The sequence below is a fragment of the Engystomops pustulosus genome, chromosome 11 (genome assembly GCF_040894005.1).
Source record: "Engystomops pustulosus chromosome 11, aEngPut4.maternal, whole genome shotgun sequence".
In the NCBI taxonomy this organism is placed as follows: Eukaryota; Metazoa; Chordata; class Amphibia; order Anura; family Leptodactylidae; genus Engystomops; species Engystomops pustulosus.
Window position 1 is genome coordinate 10,731,867 of NC_092421.1, and position 14,333 is coordinate 10,746,199.

Consider the following 14,333-nt stretch of genomic DNA (forward strand, 5'->3'; position numbering starts at 1 on the left):
CATAGACAGGGGGCATCCTCTACACCTATAGGAGAGGAGGTTCTACCATCACCATAGACAGGGGACATCCTCTACACCTAGAGGAGAAGAGGTTCTACCATCACCATAGACAGGGGGTATCCTCTACACCTAGAGGAGAGGCGGTTATGCCATCACCATAGACAGGGGGCATCCTCTACACCTAGAGGAGAGGAGGTTCTACCATCACCATAGACAGGGAGCATTCTCTACATCTAGAGGAGAGGAGGTTCTACCATCACCATAGACAGGAGGCATCCTCTACACCTATAGGAAAGGAGGTTCTACCATCACCATAGACAGGGGACATCCTCTACACCTAGAGGAGAGGAGGTTCTACCATCACCATAGACAGGGGGCATCCACTTCACCTAGAGGAGAAGGGGTTCTACCATCACCATAGACAGGGGACATCCTCTACACCTAGAGGAGAAGGGGTTCTACCATCACCATAGACAGGGAGCATTCTCTACATCTAGAGGAGAGGCGGTTATGCCATCACAATAGACAGGGGGCATCCTCTACACCTAGAGGAGAGGAGGTTCTACCATCACCATAGAAAGGGGACATCTTCTACCCCTAGAGGAGAGGAGGCTCTACCATCACCATAGACAGGGGGCATCCTCTACACCTAGAGGAGAGGAGGTTCTACCATCACCATAGACAGGGGGCATCCTCTACACCTAGAGGAGAGGAGGTTCTACCATCACCATAGACAGGAGGCATCCTCTACACCTAGAGGAGAGGAGGTTCTACCATCACCATAGACAGGAGGCATCCTCTACACCTATAGGAGAGGAGGTTCTACCATCACCATAGACAGGGGACATCCTCTACACCTAGAGGAAAGGAGGTTCTACCATCACCATAGACAGGGGGCATCCTCTACACCTAGAGGAGAGGAGGTTCTACCATCACCATAGACAGGGGGCATCCTATACACCTAGAGGAGAGGAGGTTCTACCATCACCATAGACAGGGGGCATCCTCTACACCAAGAGGAGAGGAGGTTCTACTATCACCATAGACATGGGACATCCTCTACACCTAGAGGAGAGGAGGTTCTACCATCACCATAGACAAGGGGCATCCTCTACACCTAGAGGAGAGGAGGTTCTACCATCACCATAGACAGGGGGCATCCTCTACACCTAGAGGAGAGGTGGTTCTACCATCACCATAGACAGGAGGCATCCTCTACACCTAGAGGAGAGGAGGTTCTACCATCACCATAGACAGGGGGCATCCTCTACACCTAGAGGAGAGGAGGTACTACCATCACCATAGACAGGGGGCATCCTCTACACCTAGAGGAGAGGAGGTTCTACCATCACCATAGACAGGGGGCATCCTCTACACCTAGAGGAGAGGAGGTTCTACCATCACCATAGACAGGGGGCATCCTCTACACCTAGAGGAGAGGAGGTTCTACCATCACCATAGACAGGGGGCATCCTCTACACCTAGAGGAGAGGAGGTTCTACCATCACCATAGACAGGGGGCATCCTCCACACCTAGAGGAGAGGGGGTTCTACCATCAACATAGACAGGGGGCATCCTCTACACCTAGAGGAGAGGAGGTTCTACCATCACCATAGACAGGAGGCATCCTCTACACCTAGAGGAGAGGAGGTTCTACCATCACCATAGACAGGGGACATCCTCTACACCTAGAGGAGAGGAGGTTCTACCATCACCATAGACAGGGGGCATCCTCTACACCTAGAGGAGAGGAGGTTCTACCATCACCATAGACAGGGAGCATCCTCTACACCTAGAGGAGAGGAGGTTCTACCATCACCATAGACAGGAGGCATCCTCTACACCTAGAGGAGAGGAGGTTCTACCATCACCATAGACAGGGGGCATCCTCTACACCTAGAGGAGAGGAGGTTCTACCATCACCATAGACAGGGAGCATCCTCTACACCTAGAGGAGAGGAGGTTCTACCATCACCATAGACAGGAGGCATCCTCTACACCTAGAGGAGAGGAGGTTCTACCATCACCATAGACAGGGGGCATCCTCTACACCTAGAGGAGAGGAGGTTCTACCATCACCATAGACAGGAGTCATCCTCTACACCTAGAGGAGAGGAGGTTCTACCATCATCATAGACAGGGGCATCCTCTACACCTAGAGGAGAGGAGGTTCTACCATCACCATGGACAGGGGGCATCCTCTACACCTAGAGGAGAGGAGGTTCTACCATCACCATAGACAGGGGACATCCTCTACACCTAGAGGAGAGGAGGTTCTACCATCACCATAGACAGGGGGCATCCTCTACGCCTAGAGGAGAGGAGGTTCTACCATCACTATAGACAGGAGGCATCCTCTACACTTAGGCCCCTTCTACACTCGCAACGCGTGATAACCGGATCGCACGGCCTAAACACTGCAAACCAGAACTCAGCATGTCAGTTCATTTTCGGTTTGCAGCATTCCATGCGATCCAAGTAGCACGCGTTGTGAATGTGATGCGAGTTCATCGCATCACACTCGCGAGTGTAGAAGAGGCCTTAGAGGACATAAATCGTATAGATTTATATATTTCGACAACAAGATTAACAAGAATTTACACTCTCAAATGTGCTATAACAAAAAAGTGTACTGTGGGCGTGTCCGGGAACGGCCTTATATACCTGCCCATTCCCATGATACCTTGCTGGTTATTCTTCAATTCTTACTTGTGTATCTAGTGCTCTTGCTATCTTGTTTGGTATTCTGTGTTTTGTATCCGATTCTGTACCTTTGCAGCCATCTTGGTTTTGACCTGGTTTCTTTGTCTCCTCTTGTCTGCCAGTATCTTGACCTGACCTGTATATAACCCGTTTGATCTTGACCTGCCCTGTATATAACCCGCCTAGAGTCCTGTATCTGTTGTTTGTCCCTCAGTATTGTTTACCTCCTAGTGTTATCCCGCTTTCCCTGTCTCAGTCCTGTGTTAGTATTCTGTTACCAGTGTGAACACTGACCTATATCTGTATTCCGGTTACCTGTCCGCTCCACCATCCAGCAGCTGCCAGACAAAGTGAGTCTTCCTTGTCATCTTGTAGGGTCACTCAGGGACCGTCAGTTAGGTTCCTGATAGTGGGTTCGCCCTTGTCAGGGCGGCTTATCTGCTTTAGGCAGGGCCTTAGCCCGCAGGGACTTCGCAGGGTGAGTTCGCCACCACCTACCTAGTCTGACAGCTAGCGCCAAGCCTGGTTGTGGTTGCGCGTTTGCTGGACGGGTGCTGACAACCACCTTCATGCAACTTTGCAGCAAACTGTGATAAAATGCAAGTATTACCTGAAAATTCAAAATTTATACTAATATATGTACAAATCCACGCTATTTATATAAAGAAAATGTATGTTCCTAAATGACATTAAGATGTGAGGAGATCATACAGACCCCACATGCAGCAAAGGGAACGTTAAAACCACAGAAGGCGCCCTACTTTTTTTTTAAGGGAAATTATGCTGAGCCTCGCACCTCAGATATATTATTGTACACTCCCTTACACAAAAATCTATATATACATAAACCAAGCTGATAACAGAAGTCATATGAGCACCATTGTATTAGTAGCGCAATAACGAAACTTCCCGCAGTTGCTAAGAGTAATAACGCTATAACATAGGCATAAATAATGGAGGATGGTGTGAAATAAAAACTTTATTTAGGAATGTTTTTCTAAGGAATGTTTCTAAGTACCAGCGATTTGTATATATAAATATCGGAACCAAAATTGTCACTTTAAATGTGAATATATCTGTATCCCTGACATAGAGAAACACAATCATAGATTCTAGGTGCCAGGGATCCAAAGTTATGGCTCCAAAAATGTATCCCATCCTTAGTAATAAAAGGGTTAAAATGCCCCTCGTTGTCACTCCATTCTGTACTGAGCAGACTACAACATGGACATCAGGGGGAGCCCTACTACTGCCACAGCCAGGCGCTGATTGGTTTTCTTCAAATGATTGACTGACCATCTTATTGGTCACTCGGCAGTTGGGAGGCGGGATAAACTGATCGTCCTAGTAACCAGGATACCAGAGGCTGCGGTGATTGGCGGTAGTTGTCATCCATGTCCCATCACTATTGTGTGTGACCGACGCGTCTCACTAATCCCCACCCCCCCTTGTATCTTCTGGTTCTCTACCAGTCACATAAGACTACAGCAAGATGTCGTCGCCTGGACAGCCACATAATGCTACAAGAAAATGGCCACGCAGTAGATGTTAATGTGCCGCCGCCATATTTGATTTGGGCACCGCTCGGCGGAATGTGGTCTGAAGCCAAGACCCGGATCGCCTGGACAGTGATCGCAGGTGAGGAAGCGCCGTGTCTGGACGGGATCCGGGCTGAGTGTCCGCTCAGTGATTACATGCACCCGATGTGTGGGCGGGAAAGTGCGCCTCATAGTGCAGGATAACACTGGCCCGCTCACACCCTCCCTGCCCCAGCTGTGCCCCGCGCCTCTCCCCCCTGCCCCAGCTGTTCCACGGCCTCTCCCCCCTGCCCCAGCTGTGCCCGGCCTCTCCCCCCCCTGCCCCAGCTGTGCCCCGGCCTCTCCCCCCCCTGCCCCAGCTGTGCCCGGCCACCCCCCCCCCCCCTGCCCCAGCTGTGCCCCGGTCTCCCCCCCCCCCCCTGCCCCAGCTGTGCCCGGCCACCCCCCCCCCCCTGCCCCAGCTGTGCCCCGGCCTCTCCCCCCCCTGCCCCAGCTGTGCCCCGGTCTCCCCCCCCCCCCCCCCCTGCCCCAGCTGTGCCCGGCCACCCCCCCCCTGCCCCAGCTGTGCCCCGGCCTCTCCCCCCCCTGCCCCAGCTGTGCCCCGGTCTCCCCCCCCCCCCCCCTGCCCCAGCTGTGCCCGGCCACCCCCCCCCTGCCCCAGCTGTGCCCCGGCCTCTCCCCCCCCTGCCCCAGCCTCTCCCCCCCCCCTGCCCCAGCTGTGCCCCGCGCCTCTCCCCCCTGCCCCAGCTGTTCCACGGCCCTCTCCCCCCGTGCTGTCCCCCAGCGGCGGCCCTCTCCCCCAGCAGCGGCCCTCTCCCCCCGTGCCGTCCCCAGCGGCGGCCCTCTCCCCCAGCGGCGGCCCTCTCCCCCCGTGCCGTCCCCAGCGGCGGCCCTCTCCCCCAGCGGCGGCCCTCTCCCCCCGTGCCGTCCCCAGCGGCGGCCCTCTCCCCCAGTGGTGGCCCTCTCCCCCCGTGCTGTCCCCAGCGGCGGCCCTCTCCCCTTTCCCAGCCCTAGGGATGGAGAGCGACACTGATGATTTTCTCTCTACACAAAATGATGGACAGGACTGAAGGGGCCGGAATGTGATCAGTGATGGCTGAGAAATAGAACAAGATCCTGGAGCTGCTGAGCGGAGAGGTGAGCGCTGCAGGGGATGCTGGGACATTATACAAGGGGTGATGTGTCTGGGTGATGACTGTATCATTGTGGGTGTCAGGTCCCTATAAGACCCGAGGACATCGCAGTCTGCTTCTCTGTGGAGGATTGTGAGGACATAGAATGGAGGAGCACCAGCCCGTCACATCACCAGGTAAGAGGAGACTCCCATTGGTTGTGAAGCTTATGTAAGAATCGCACATGATCAACCTTGACCTTCAGCCATGTTCAGGCCTCATGTACACAACAATCTATCAGGGCCATGAGATAACCACACAAAAAGGTAATTTATGCGGGGGCCTGGCAGCACCATGACTGAGCCAGGCGGCCACTAACACCCCTCCCATGTCCACCTGACCGAAATGGGATGCAAGCTATCCCCAATTCGTGGCCTGTATCTGCATACGACCGTACGTGATGTACATGAGGCCTAGTGATACATACGTATATATCTTAGGCCCCTTTAACTCAAATGTTTTTCCCACTGTCCGCAGACTCGGGCTTGTATCTCCGGTTTTACATTTTTGTCCTTCACCAGTTTTTATCCTGTTTCCTCCTGAAATAAACCCGTGGTGTGTATCATGCGATTTTGCGGGACCTGGACCGAATCATGCCATTGGCTTCTTGCCTCTATTTAAATGTGGTCATGTGATGATTTTCCGGTCATGTATGTGTAACTAAGCAATAGAATGAAAGGATCGCAAAATGAGAGGATGAACCTCGATGCAATCCCCAATAAACGTGGGATCCATTGACTTCTGTGGGAAGACACTAGATGCAAAATCTGCTAAAAAAAAAAATAGACTACAGGCACACAAAGAAGCACAAGGAAAAAAACGGCAACAAGTTTGAATTATTCGGAGTAGAGGGGGCCTCGGAGACTTAAAATTCAATTGTTGAGTTTTCCCTCATTCTAACATTAAACCCTTAATACATAAGGAAGTACATGTACTCCGTAATGAGTTAAGGATGTACAGGCGGTCCCCTACTTAAGGACACCCGACTTACAGACAACCCATAGTTACAGACGGGCCACTGTGACCTCTGGTGACCTCTCTGGATGTTACTATAGTCCCAGACTGTAATAATCAGCTATAAGGTGTCTGTAATGAAGCTTTATTGATAATCCTTGGTCCAATTACAGCAAAAATTTTGAAACTCCAATTGTCACTGGGGCAAAAAAAAAAAAAATTTGTCTAGAATTTCAATTATAAAATATACAGTTCCAACTTACATACAAATTCAACTTAAGAACAAACCTTCGGACCATATATTGTATGTAACCCGGGGACTGCCTGTATGAAGATGGATCACAGGCTGGGCTCTTCATACATGGTGGGTGTTGTCTGCATTACACAGCAAACACCCACAGCTGGCACAGATAACGTGTTAACCATTTACCTGCCACTGGCTCATGGACGCTGCCATCTTGGGTTGGATTGTCACTCCTTGTGACATCATTGGGGAGCTCCGATCCATTGCCATGGCAGCCTGAAGTCTGTATGAGACTCCGGGACCTGTCATTGGCCAGAATCTATAACAGTGTGCCGGAGGCAGGAGGCCACAGACTGTAATACATCCATAGTAAACTTTCCCTATACTGCAGTACTGTAGCATAGCAGTATATGGTAGGAATGATCAGACACCCAAGGGTTAAAGTACCCTTGAGGATCTAAAAAGTAGTAAAATATTATATAAATCTATATATATTATTAAATATAATATATAAATTTTAAAAATTCTAATCTCCCCCCTTTCCGGAGAACTAATATAAAAATAAATAAAATCATAAACATGTCGGGTATCTCCGCCTCCCAAAAGTCACAATCTATCAACAAGGGTTATTCCCGACGGTGAACCCTGTAACCGAAAATAGCGAAAAACTGTCTGAAACGCCACTTTTTCACCATCTTGCAACATATAAAAAAACGTAACAAAAAGTGATCAAAGGGTAGCAAAGAAAACGTTCGATCGCCCTGCAAAAAGTGACTCCTCACGCAGCTCCGTGCCCCGAAGTATGAAAAAGTTATTAGCGTCAGAAAATGGAGAAACAAAGAAATGGTTTGTTTTTTGAGAAGGTTTTTACTTTTTTGAAATTGTATTTAAAACACAATAAAACCTGCCTACATTTAGTATCCCCGGGATCGCAACGACCCAAAGAGTAAAGGACATGTGTCATTTGGGGGCGCAGTGAAATCCGTAAAAAGTAAACACACAATGTTGCACAAAAATCCTGAGCAGAATCCTGGCCTCTGATTAAGGCCCTGAGTGTTTTTATGTTTTTTCCTGTTTTGACGGTCGTCACGTTTGTCTCCTTCAGGCGGCTCATGTAAAAGCCCCGCTCCTCTGCACCTCCAGGACTCTCCGGAAGAAGAGGACAATGTCTTGGAGAATCGTCGCTTACATCAAACCGAGGTCTGTGCGGATCTGCAGATGTGCGGATGTTATAAACTGATTTGTCAATTTGTTGTCTGAATCTTAATATATGAAAGGGAATCTGTCAGCAGTCTGGACCATGCAACATCTGCAGACAGCGTTTTATGTAGCTGCCTCCTGTGAAAAATGGAATAGTGTGCACAGGGGATGTGTCCTCACACTGCTGCGCTCTGTTCACTGGCCAGCTATGTCAGGGTCCTGGTTGGTAGTGGGTAAGAATATTGGGTGGCATAGTGCACAGAGCACAGCAGTGGGAGGATACACCACCAATCTACAAGGAGAAGCCACAATCCTAGAATATTGATACAGGCAGTCATCAGGTTACACACAAGATAGGTTCCGTTGGTTTGTACTTAAGTTGAATTTGTATGCATGTCGGAACTATATATTTAATAATTGTAGCTCCAGACAAAAATTTCTTTTCTCCCAGTGACAATTGAAATTTTAAAATTTTTTTGCTGTAATTGGACCAATGATTATCAATAAAGCTTCATTACAGACACTTTACAGCTGATCATTGCAGTCTGGGACTATAGTAACATCCAGAGAGGTCACCAGAGGTCACAGGGGGCAGAGGAGTTTGTCTGTAACTAGGGGTCGTCTGTAAGCCGGGTGTCCTTAAGTAGGGGACCGCCTTTCTATAGGTATTATTAAAGTTATGCATCAGCTGTCATTACTGCACAAGAAGGTCATTCGAGTAACACCTTATTGTCATGTGATGTACATGGTTTTATGGCAATGGCTCACAGGCTGGACCATCTTCATACAGGCGGGGTGTTTGCTGCATAATGCAGCAAGCACCCACTGGTAACATTCACAATCCATCTGTGTTAGCATGTTCCTTAGAGAGGGTTTTGCACAATATAAAACAAGGTTGTGCCAATAATAAAAGTAAAATGTAACCGTAGAAAGTGCCTACTGTGTACATGTGTAAAGGAACATCTGTACATGAAGAGTAATAGAAAGGTCTTATATTTCCCAAAATAGTAGAAATAAAATAACATCTAGTCTACCAAGAAAAGAAAAATCCAAAGATTTTTATTGTATTTAAATGGAACCTGCTGATTTAACTAATCCAACTAAACATCTACTATCTTTGCAAACTGCTTTAATACAGCAGTACAACTATCCCTATATTGCTCCTCCCCATGCCTGTAACGTTTCAGAGTCTGTTTGTAAACTTGACTCGCCATCTGTGAAAAAGACCCCGTGTCAGTCTGATCATCGTCTTTCCTTTAAACGGAATGCAGCATATTCCTGTCCTTCTTGCTCGGACACCCCTCTAGCTTCTTGACTGACAAGGGCTGTACTTGTTCTACAGCAGCTAAGGAACGAGGGATTTCTCTTCAGCAAATCACACACAGCCAGCTTCTTTCTCATTCAGGAGGGAGTGGGGTATGGTGAGTCACACTCGGCCTGCATCTCTCTCATTCCATAGGGGGAATGGAGAAGCTTATTTCTCTTCAGCAAGTTACACACAGCCAGCATCTCCCTCCTTTCTGAGGGAGGGGGGATAAAGGGAGCTTAGCTAGCTGACTTGGCTGAAGAGAAAGTAGGTCCCTAGTCAGTCAGGAAGCTGGAGGAGAAGTTGCTTTGGAAGAACATAAAGATGCATAGATGGCGAGTCAACCTTACGAACAGACTGTGGAACATCGCAGTCATGGGAAGGAACAATATAGGGATAGTTGTACTTCTTTATAATTTTAATTTTCAAAGATATGTTTAGTTTAGCAGGTTTTCTATAAGGCTTAAAGAAAAATTATATAGATTTGGTATCCCCCTAGATGACCCATAAGATATAAAGGTTGTGTCATTTGGACCTCACAGTGTCAGTCATAAAGAATTGTTGATAAAAAAAACATTCCACAACTTATTTTCTAAGCCAAAAAAAAGTGATGGCACCCGGAATGGAGAGAATGAAAAGCGGAAAAACAAAAAAGTGTTAAGCAGCTCTGCATTTTTTCGTGGTTTAGCTTCCTGCCGGATCTATACTGCATTTAACGTATTGTTTTATGATATAAAATGTATTTATGTAGACTGCTCAGCTTTCTCGGTGATGACATATTCCTTATTACGCTTCACTATTTTGTTGGTTTGAAGGCGGGAGATGAGTTGATCATTAAGGTTGAAGATGTAGAAGATGAACAAATATATGTTATGAGCGACGGCCGCTATAAAGAGGGTGGAAGTTCAGAAGACATCGGCACAGGTAAGGAAACCATTGACCAAGGCTCGGATACGATTGGGGCGTGTTCACACTTGCCGTTTTTTTTTCAAGCATTTTTAAAAGTAACCCAGAAACGCTTCCATCCAAAATACATGCATGTTGCCATGCGTCTGGCTGGTTTGAAAGAGCTTTTCCTCATTGCTGAAAGTGTAAGCAGTTGTCTTCCAGTGCCAACAGCCACTCGCACTTCCAGCAATAAGGTCAAACTCTTTCCTACCAGCCAAACGCAGGGTAAAGCGCATCAGTTATAAACACATCCATGATCACATGTGAACGCATGTCACAGCCGCACATAACTACTAAGAGTCATATATGTATACAGGTGGTCCCCTACTTAAGGACACTCAACTTACACACGACCCCTTGTTACAAACGGACCTCTGGATATTGGTAATTTATTGTACTTTAGCCCTAGGCTACAATAATCAGCTGTAACAGCTATCACAGGCGTCTGTAATGAAGCTTTAGTGTTATTCCTGATTCTTATGACAACCCAACATTTTTAAAATCCAATTGTCACAGAGACCAAAAAAGTTCTGGCTGTGATTACAATGATAAAATATGCAGTTCCGACTTACATACAAATTCAACTTAAGAACAAACCTACAGACCCTATCTTGTATGTAACCCGGGGACTGCCTGTACATTTTTACGAAGACAAGTTAGGCCCTGTCCACAGGAGAGGGCCTAACTTGCTGAACAGTGGGGTCCTGCAGACTGCGAGAACGAGGGGTCTGACCGACCCCTCACTGCTCCTCAGACTAATGGAGCAGACGGCCGCACATGACCGTTCTGCTCCATAGAATTGCCGATCTCTGCGCCCTTCGTTCTCCCGCGCCCTTCGTTCTCCCGCGCCCTTCGTTCTCCCGCGCCCTTCGTTCTCCCGCGCCCTTCGTTCTCCCGCGCCCTTCGTTCTCCCGCGCCCTTCGTTCTCCCGCGCCCTTCGTTCTCTGTCATCTACATAGGGATTAATGGAGCAGAACGCTCGTGTGCAGCCGCCTACTCCATTAGACTGAGAAGCGGCGAGGGGTCGCTCGGCACTGAAACCCCCACTGATCGGCAAGTTAGGCCATAACTTGTCTTCGTGGGAAAACCCCTTTTAATGATTTTTTTTTTTTTTTTTTTTTTTTTAATGGGCATTGTGACATTTTATGTTTTTCTGTTTGTTTTAGAAGCAAGAGAGACTTATTCCAATGTAGACAGCAGTCAGTCTGAGACGTCACGTCTTGAGGAACTTAAAAAAAGTCAAATGAAAAAGAAACCATTTGTATGTCCAGAATGTGGAGAGAGTTTCACCCTGAAAGGAAACCTGGAGAGACACAAGAGGATTCACAGGGACGATCGGCCCTACCAGTGCCTGGATTGCTGCAAATCTTTTTTCCACAGATCAGAACTTGTGGAACACCAGAGAATTCACACGGGGGAGAAGCCGTTCCCGTGTTTGGAATGTGGAAAAGCTTTTATAAAGAAATCTGTTCTCCTGAAGCACCAGAGAATTCACACAGTGGGGAAGCCCTTCTCATGTTCTGAATGCGGGAAGTGTTTTAGCCAGAAGACCAGCCTCTTGGCGCATCAAACCATTCATACCAACGACAGACCGTTTTCATGTTCATATTGTGGGAAAAGTTTTACGCACAAAGGAGGCCTGGCTGAGCACCAGAGAATGCACACGGGGGAGAAGCTTTTCTCCTGCTCAGAATGTGGCAAATCATTTACTAAGAATTCGGCTCTAATCATTCACCAGAGATTTCACACGGGAGAGAAACCATTTACATGTTCCGTATGCGAGAAAGGCTTCACCCAGAAGTCAGATCTGGTCAAACATCTCCGAATCCACTCGGGAGAGAAGCCGTATTCATGTAGAGAGTGCGGGAAGCGTTTTACCCAGAAGCCGGATCTTATTGAACACGAGAGAATTCACACGGGGGAGAAGCCTTATTCTTGTTTGAATTGTGGAAGAAGTTTTAACCACAGATCAAACTTTGTCAAACATCAGGTCCTTCATAAATAATAGGGGCACATTTACTTACCCGGTCCGCGGAGTTCACCAAAAGTGCATTGTCCGATGATAATGTGTCGCGATTCACTAAGATCGTGCGCCTGATGTGTCGCTTCCCCGCTCAGGTCCCCGGTGTTCACCTTCTTCTTCCAGGTGCATGTAAGCGCATTGTCTTGGGACACAATTTGAAAGTTAAATCCCGCGCTCAGTCCGAATCAGTCGATTCGTTCCCCAATCTCTGTCACATGGAAGCTGTGCCAAAAACTGATCGCGTGCGACACAAACCCAGCGCACACACCTGTTATATACCTTTCCAAGCCGAGTAATCTCCGAAAAGGGCAAACAGTCCGACGAAAGTGAGCAGTGCAACCCTTAGTAAATGAGCCCCATAATGTTTTTAACATATTTTTTTAATTTTCTAAATTTCTTTACTTCTACCTTTCTCTTAACCAGCTCCAAGTTCTTAAAATGTTTCTTCAAGCTCCTGAGATGGCATAAAATGTAACTGTTTCTCCATATCCTAGGGAAGGTTTTTTTGGCCAGGCTTGGATCACTTCTGCAGAGTTGCCTTACTTTATAAGAGAAGCCAATGCGTTACACCGGGGACTTCAGCAGTGACTCGCAAGGTTTTGCTGAGGGGGTCCAGGAACTTGATGGGAAATTCATGAGGTTAAAATGGAACTGAACATATAGTCACATTATATCGAGTACATGGTTGACTTTTAAAGTGCAAAATGTTTTTTTGTATTAAAGAATAATTCATTTTTCAACAATTTTTTTTTTTTTGTTTGTTTTGTTTTGCCTTATACCTCTCATCCCTCAATGGAAAAAACATCATGAAGTCCAGAGAGAACCACAGTTCAGCACTTTAAGGAGAAATTCTAATGAATAATTCTTCATATAGCGCACACAGATTACGCAGCGCTGCACAGAACTTTCCATATCAGTCCCTGTTCCCAATGGGGCTCACAATCCAATCACCTACCAGTATGTTTAGGAGTGTGGGAGGAAACCGGAGGAAATCCACGCAAACACGGAGAGAACATACAAACTCTTTGCAGATGTTGACCCTTGGACTCGAACCCAGGACCCCAGCGCTGCAAGGCTGCAATGCTATCCACTGAGCTGCCGTTATAACTGTTATAATTGATATAACAGTCAGTAGAAGATGTTTCAGGCCAGATGGATGATCCGGTGGAGCTACTAAAAGCTATTAGAATTACCATGGGTTTGTAATATCGGAGGATTAAGAGGAAGGACAATGTGAGTGTCCCCAGTGCATGAGAACTCGTTGGGACAATATTCAGGAAAGAGCCGCCATATCTGAAACCTCCAAGAGGAAATGCCCCAATGTTCAGACCAAATGCAGCAGCTACGTGTACAGTCCCATCTACCAATATTTAGATTGAACAATCAGAAGAACGTCTGGGGACGGGTCCTCCAAGAGAAGAGATAAAAACTTCCATTCTTCTAAGGAAAGCAAAGAACTATAAGTAGAATGAATAGGTTGGACTTATGGACCGATGTATTTTTCTAACCTTATTTACTATGATACTATATGGCAGATTTAGTAATGCTGTATGGTGGAGCCTCTGCCTCATCCAACACCAGAAAATGTACATGGAAGACATCCTGGCCAGGAGATGGAGGCAAGCAATGAATTGGGAAGAAGAACTTTTTAATTCGGGATTGATTGATACCATAGAAAAGTCCTCAGAAAAAGAAGAGACGAGACTTTACAACTGAGGACAGTGCAGAGCCAAAAAAGACAAATAGAGCAAACCTCTTCATCTTGGGTGTTAGTCATAATTAGTTTTATCCGTCCTCTCCTTTACTTTAGGTCCCTTTTGAATTGTCCACCTGTCAGTGGGTGCTAGAAAATAAGTCCCAATGAATTAAGAAAAAAAACACTTTAAACCCTTTTAGTTTCATGAAAGTTCGGAGAAAAAAAGTCCCTGTCATAAAAATATTTAGATCGATTTATGGTCAATGGTGGATTTGGATGATGGCTTTTACCGTGTCCTAATGCATCACAGCTCCCCAAATATTCTCAGGGTTGTAGCGTTTTCTCCCCTTGTGTGCAGGGTCTTTAGAGTCGGCCTTCCTGCACACACATGGTATACAGATCAATCCATCTCTAGACGCCTTTCTAGCTAAAGCCCAGTCTTAGGCTACATTCACACTACCGTATGGAGGACGTGTATACGGCCGATATACGTCCTCCATAGACGACAATGGGCGCACGGCGCCCTACAGAAGCGGTACGGTGCAGTA

At 47.2% G+C, this 14,333-nt stretch overlaps 1 protein-coding gene across 1 annotated transcript in view; it reads left to right on the forward strand.

Moving 5' to 3' along the window:
• Positions 1-12,832, forward strand: part of LOC140106173 (uncharacterized) — a 33,831-nt gene extending 20,999 nt beyond the window's left edge. Inside the window, exon 8 of the mRNA XM_072130447.1 lies at positions 11,469-12,832. Within this exon, the coding sequence (XP_071986548.1) occupies positions 11,469-12,071 (603 nt within the window). The 3' untranslated portion in view covers positions 12,072-12,832. The remainder of the gene's footprint in view (positions 1-11,468) is intronic.
• The last annotated feature ends 1,501 nt before the right edge of the window (positions 12,833-14,333 follow it).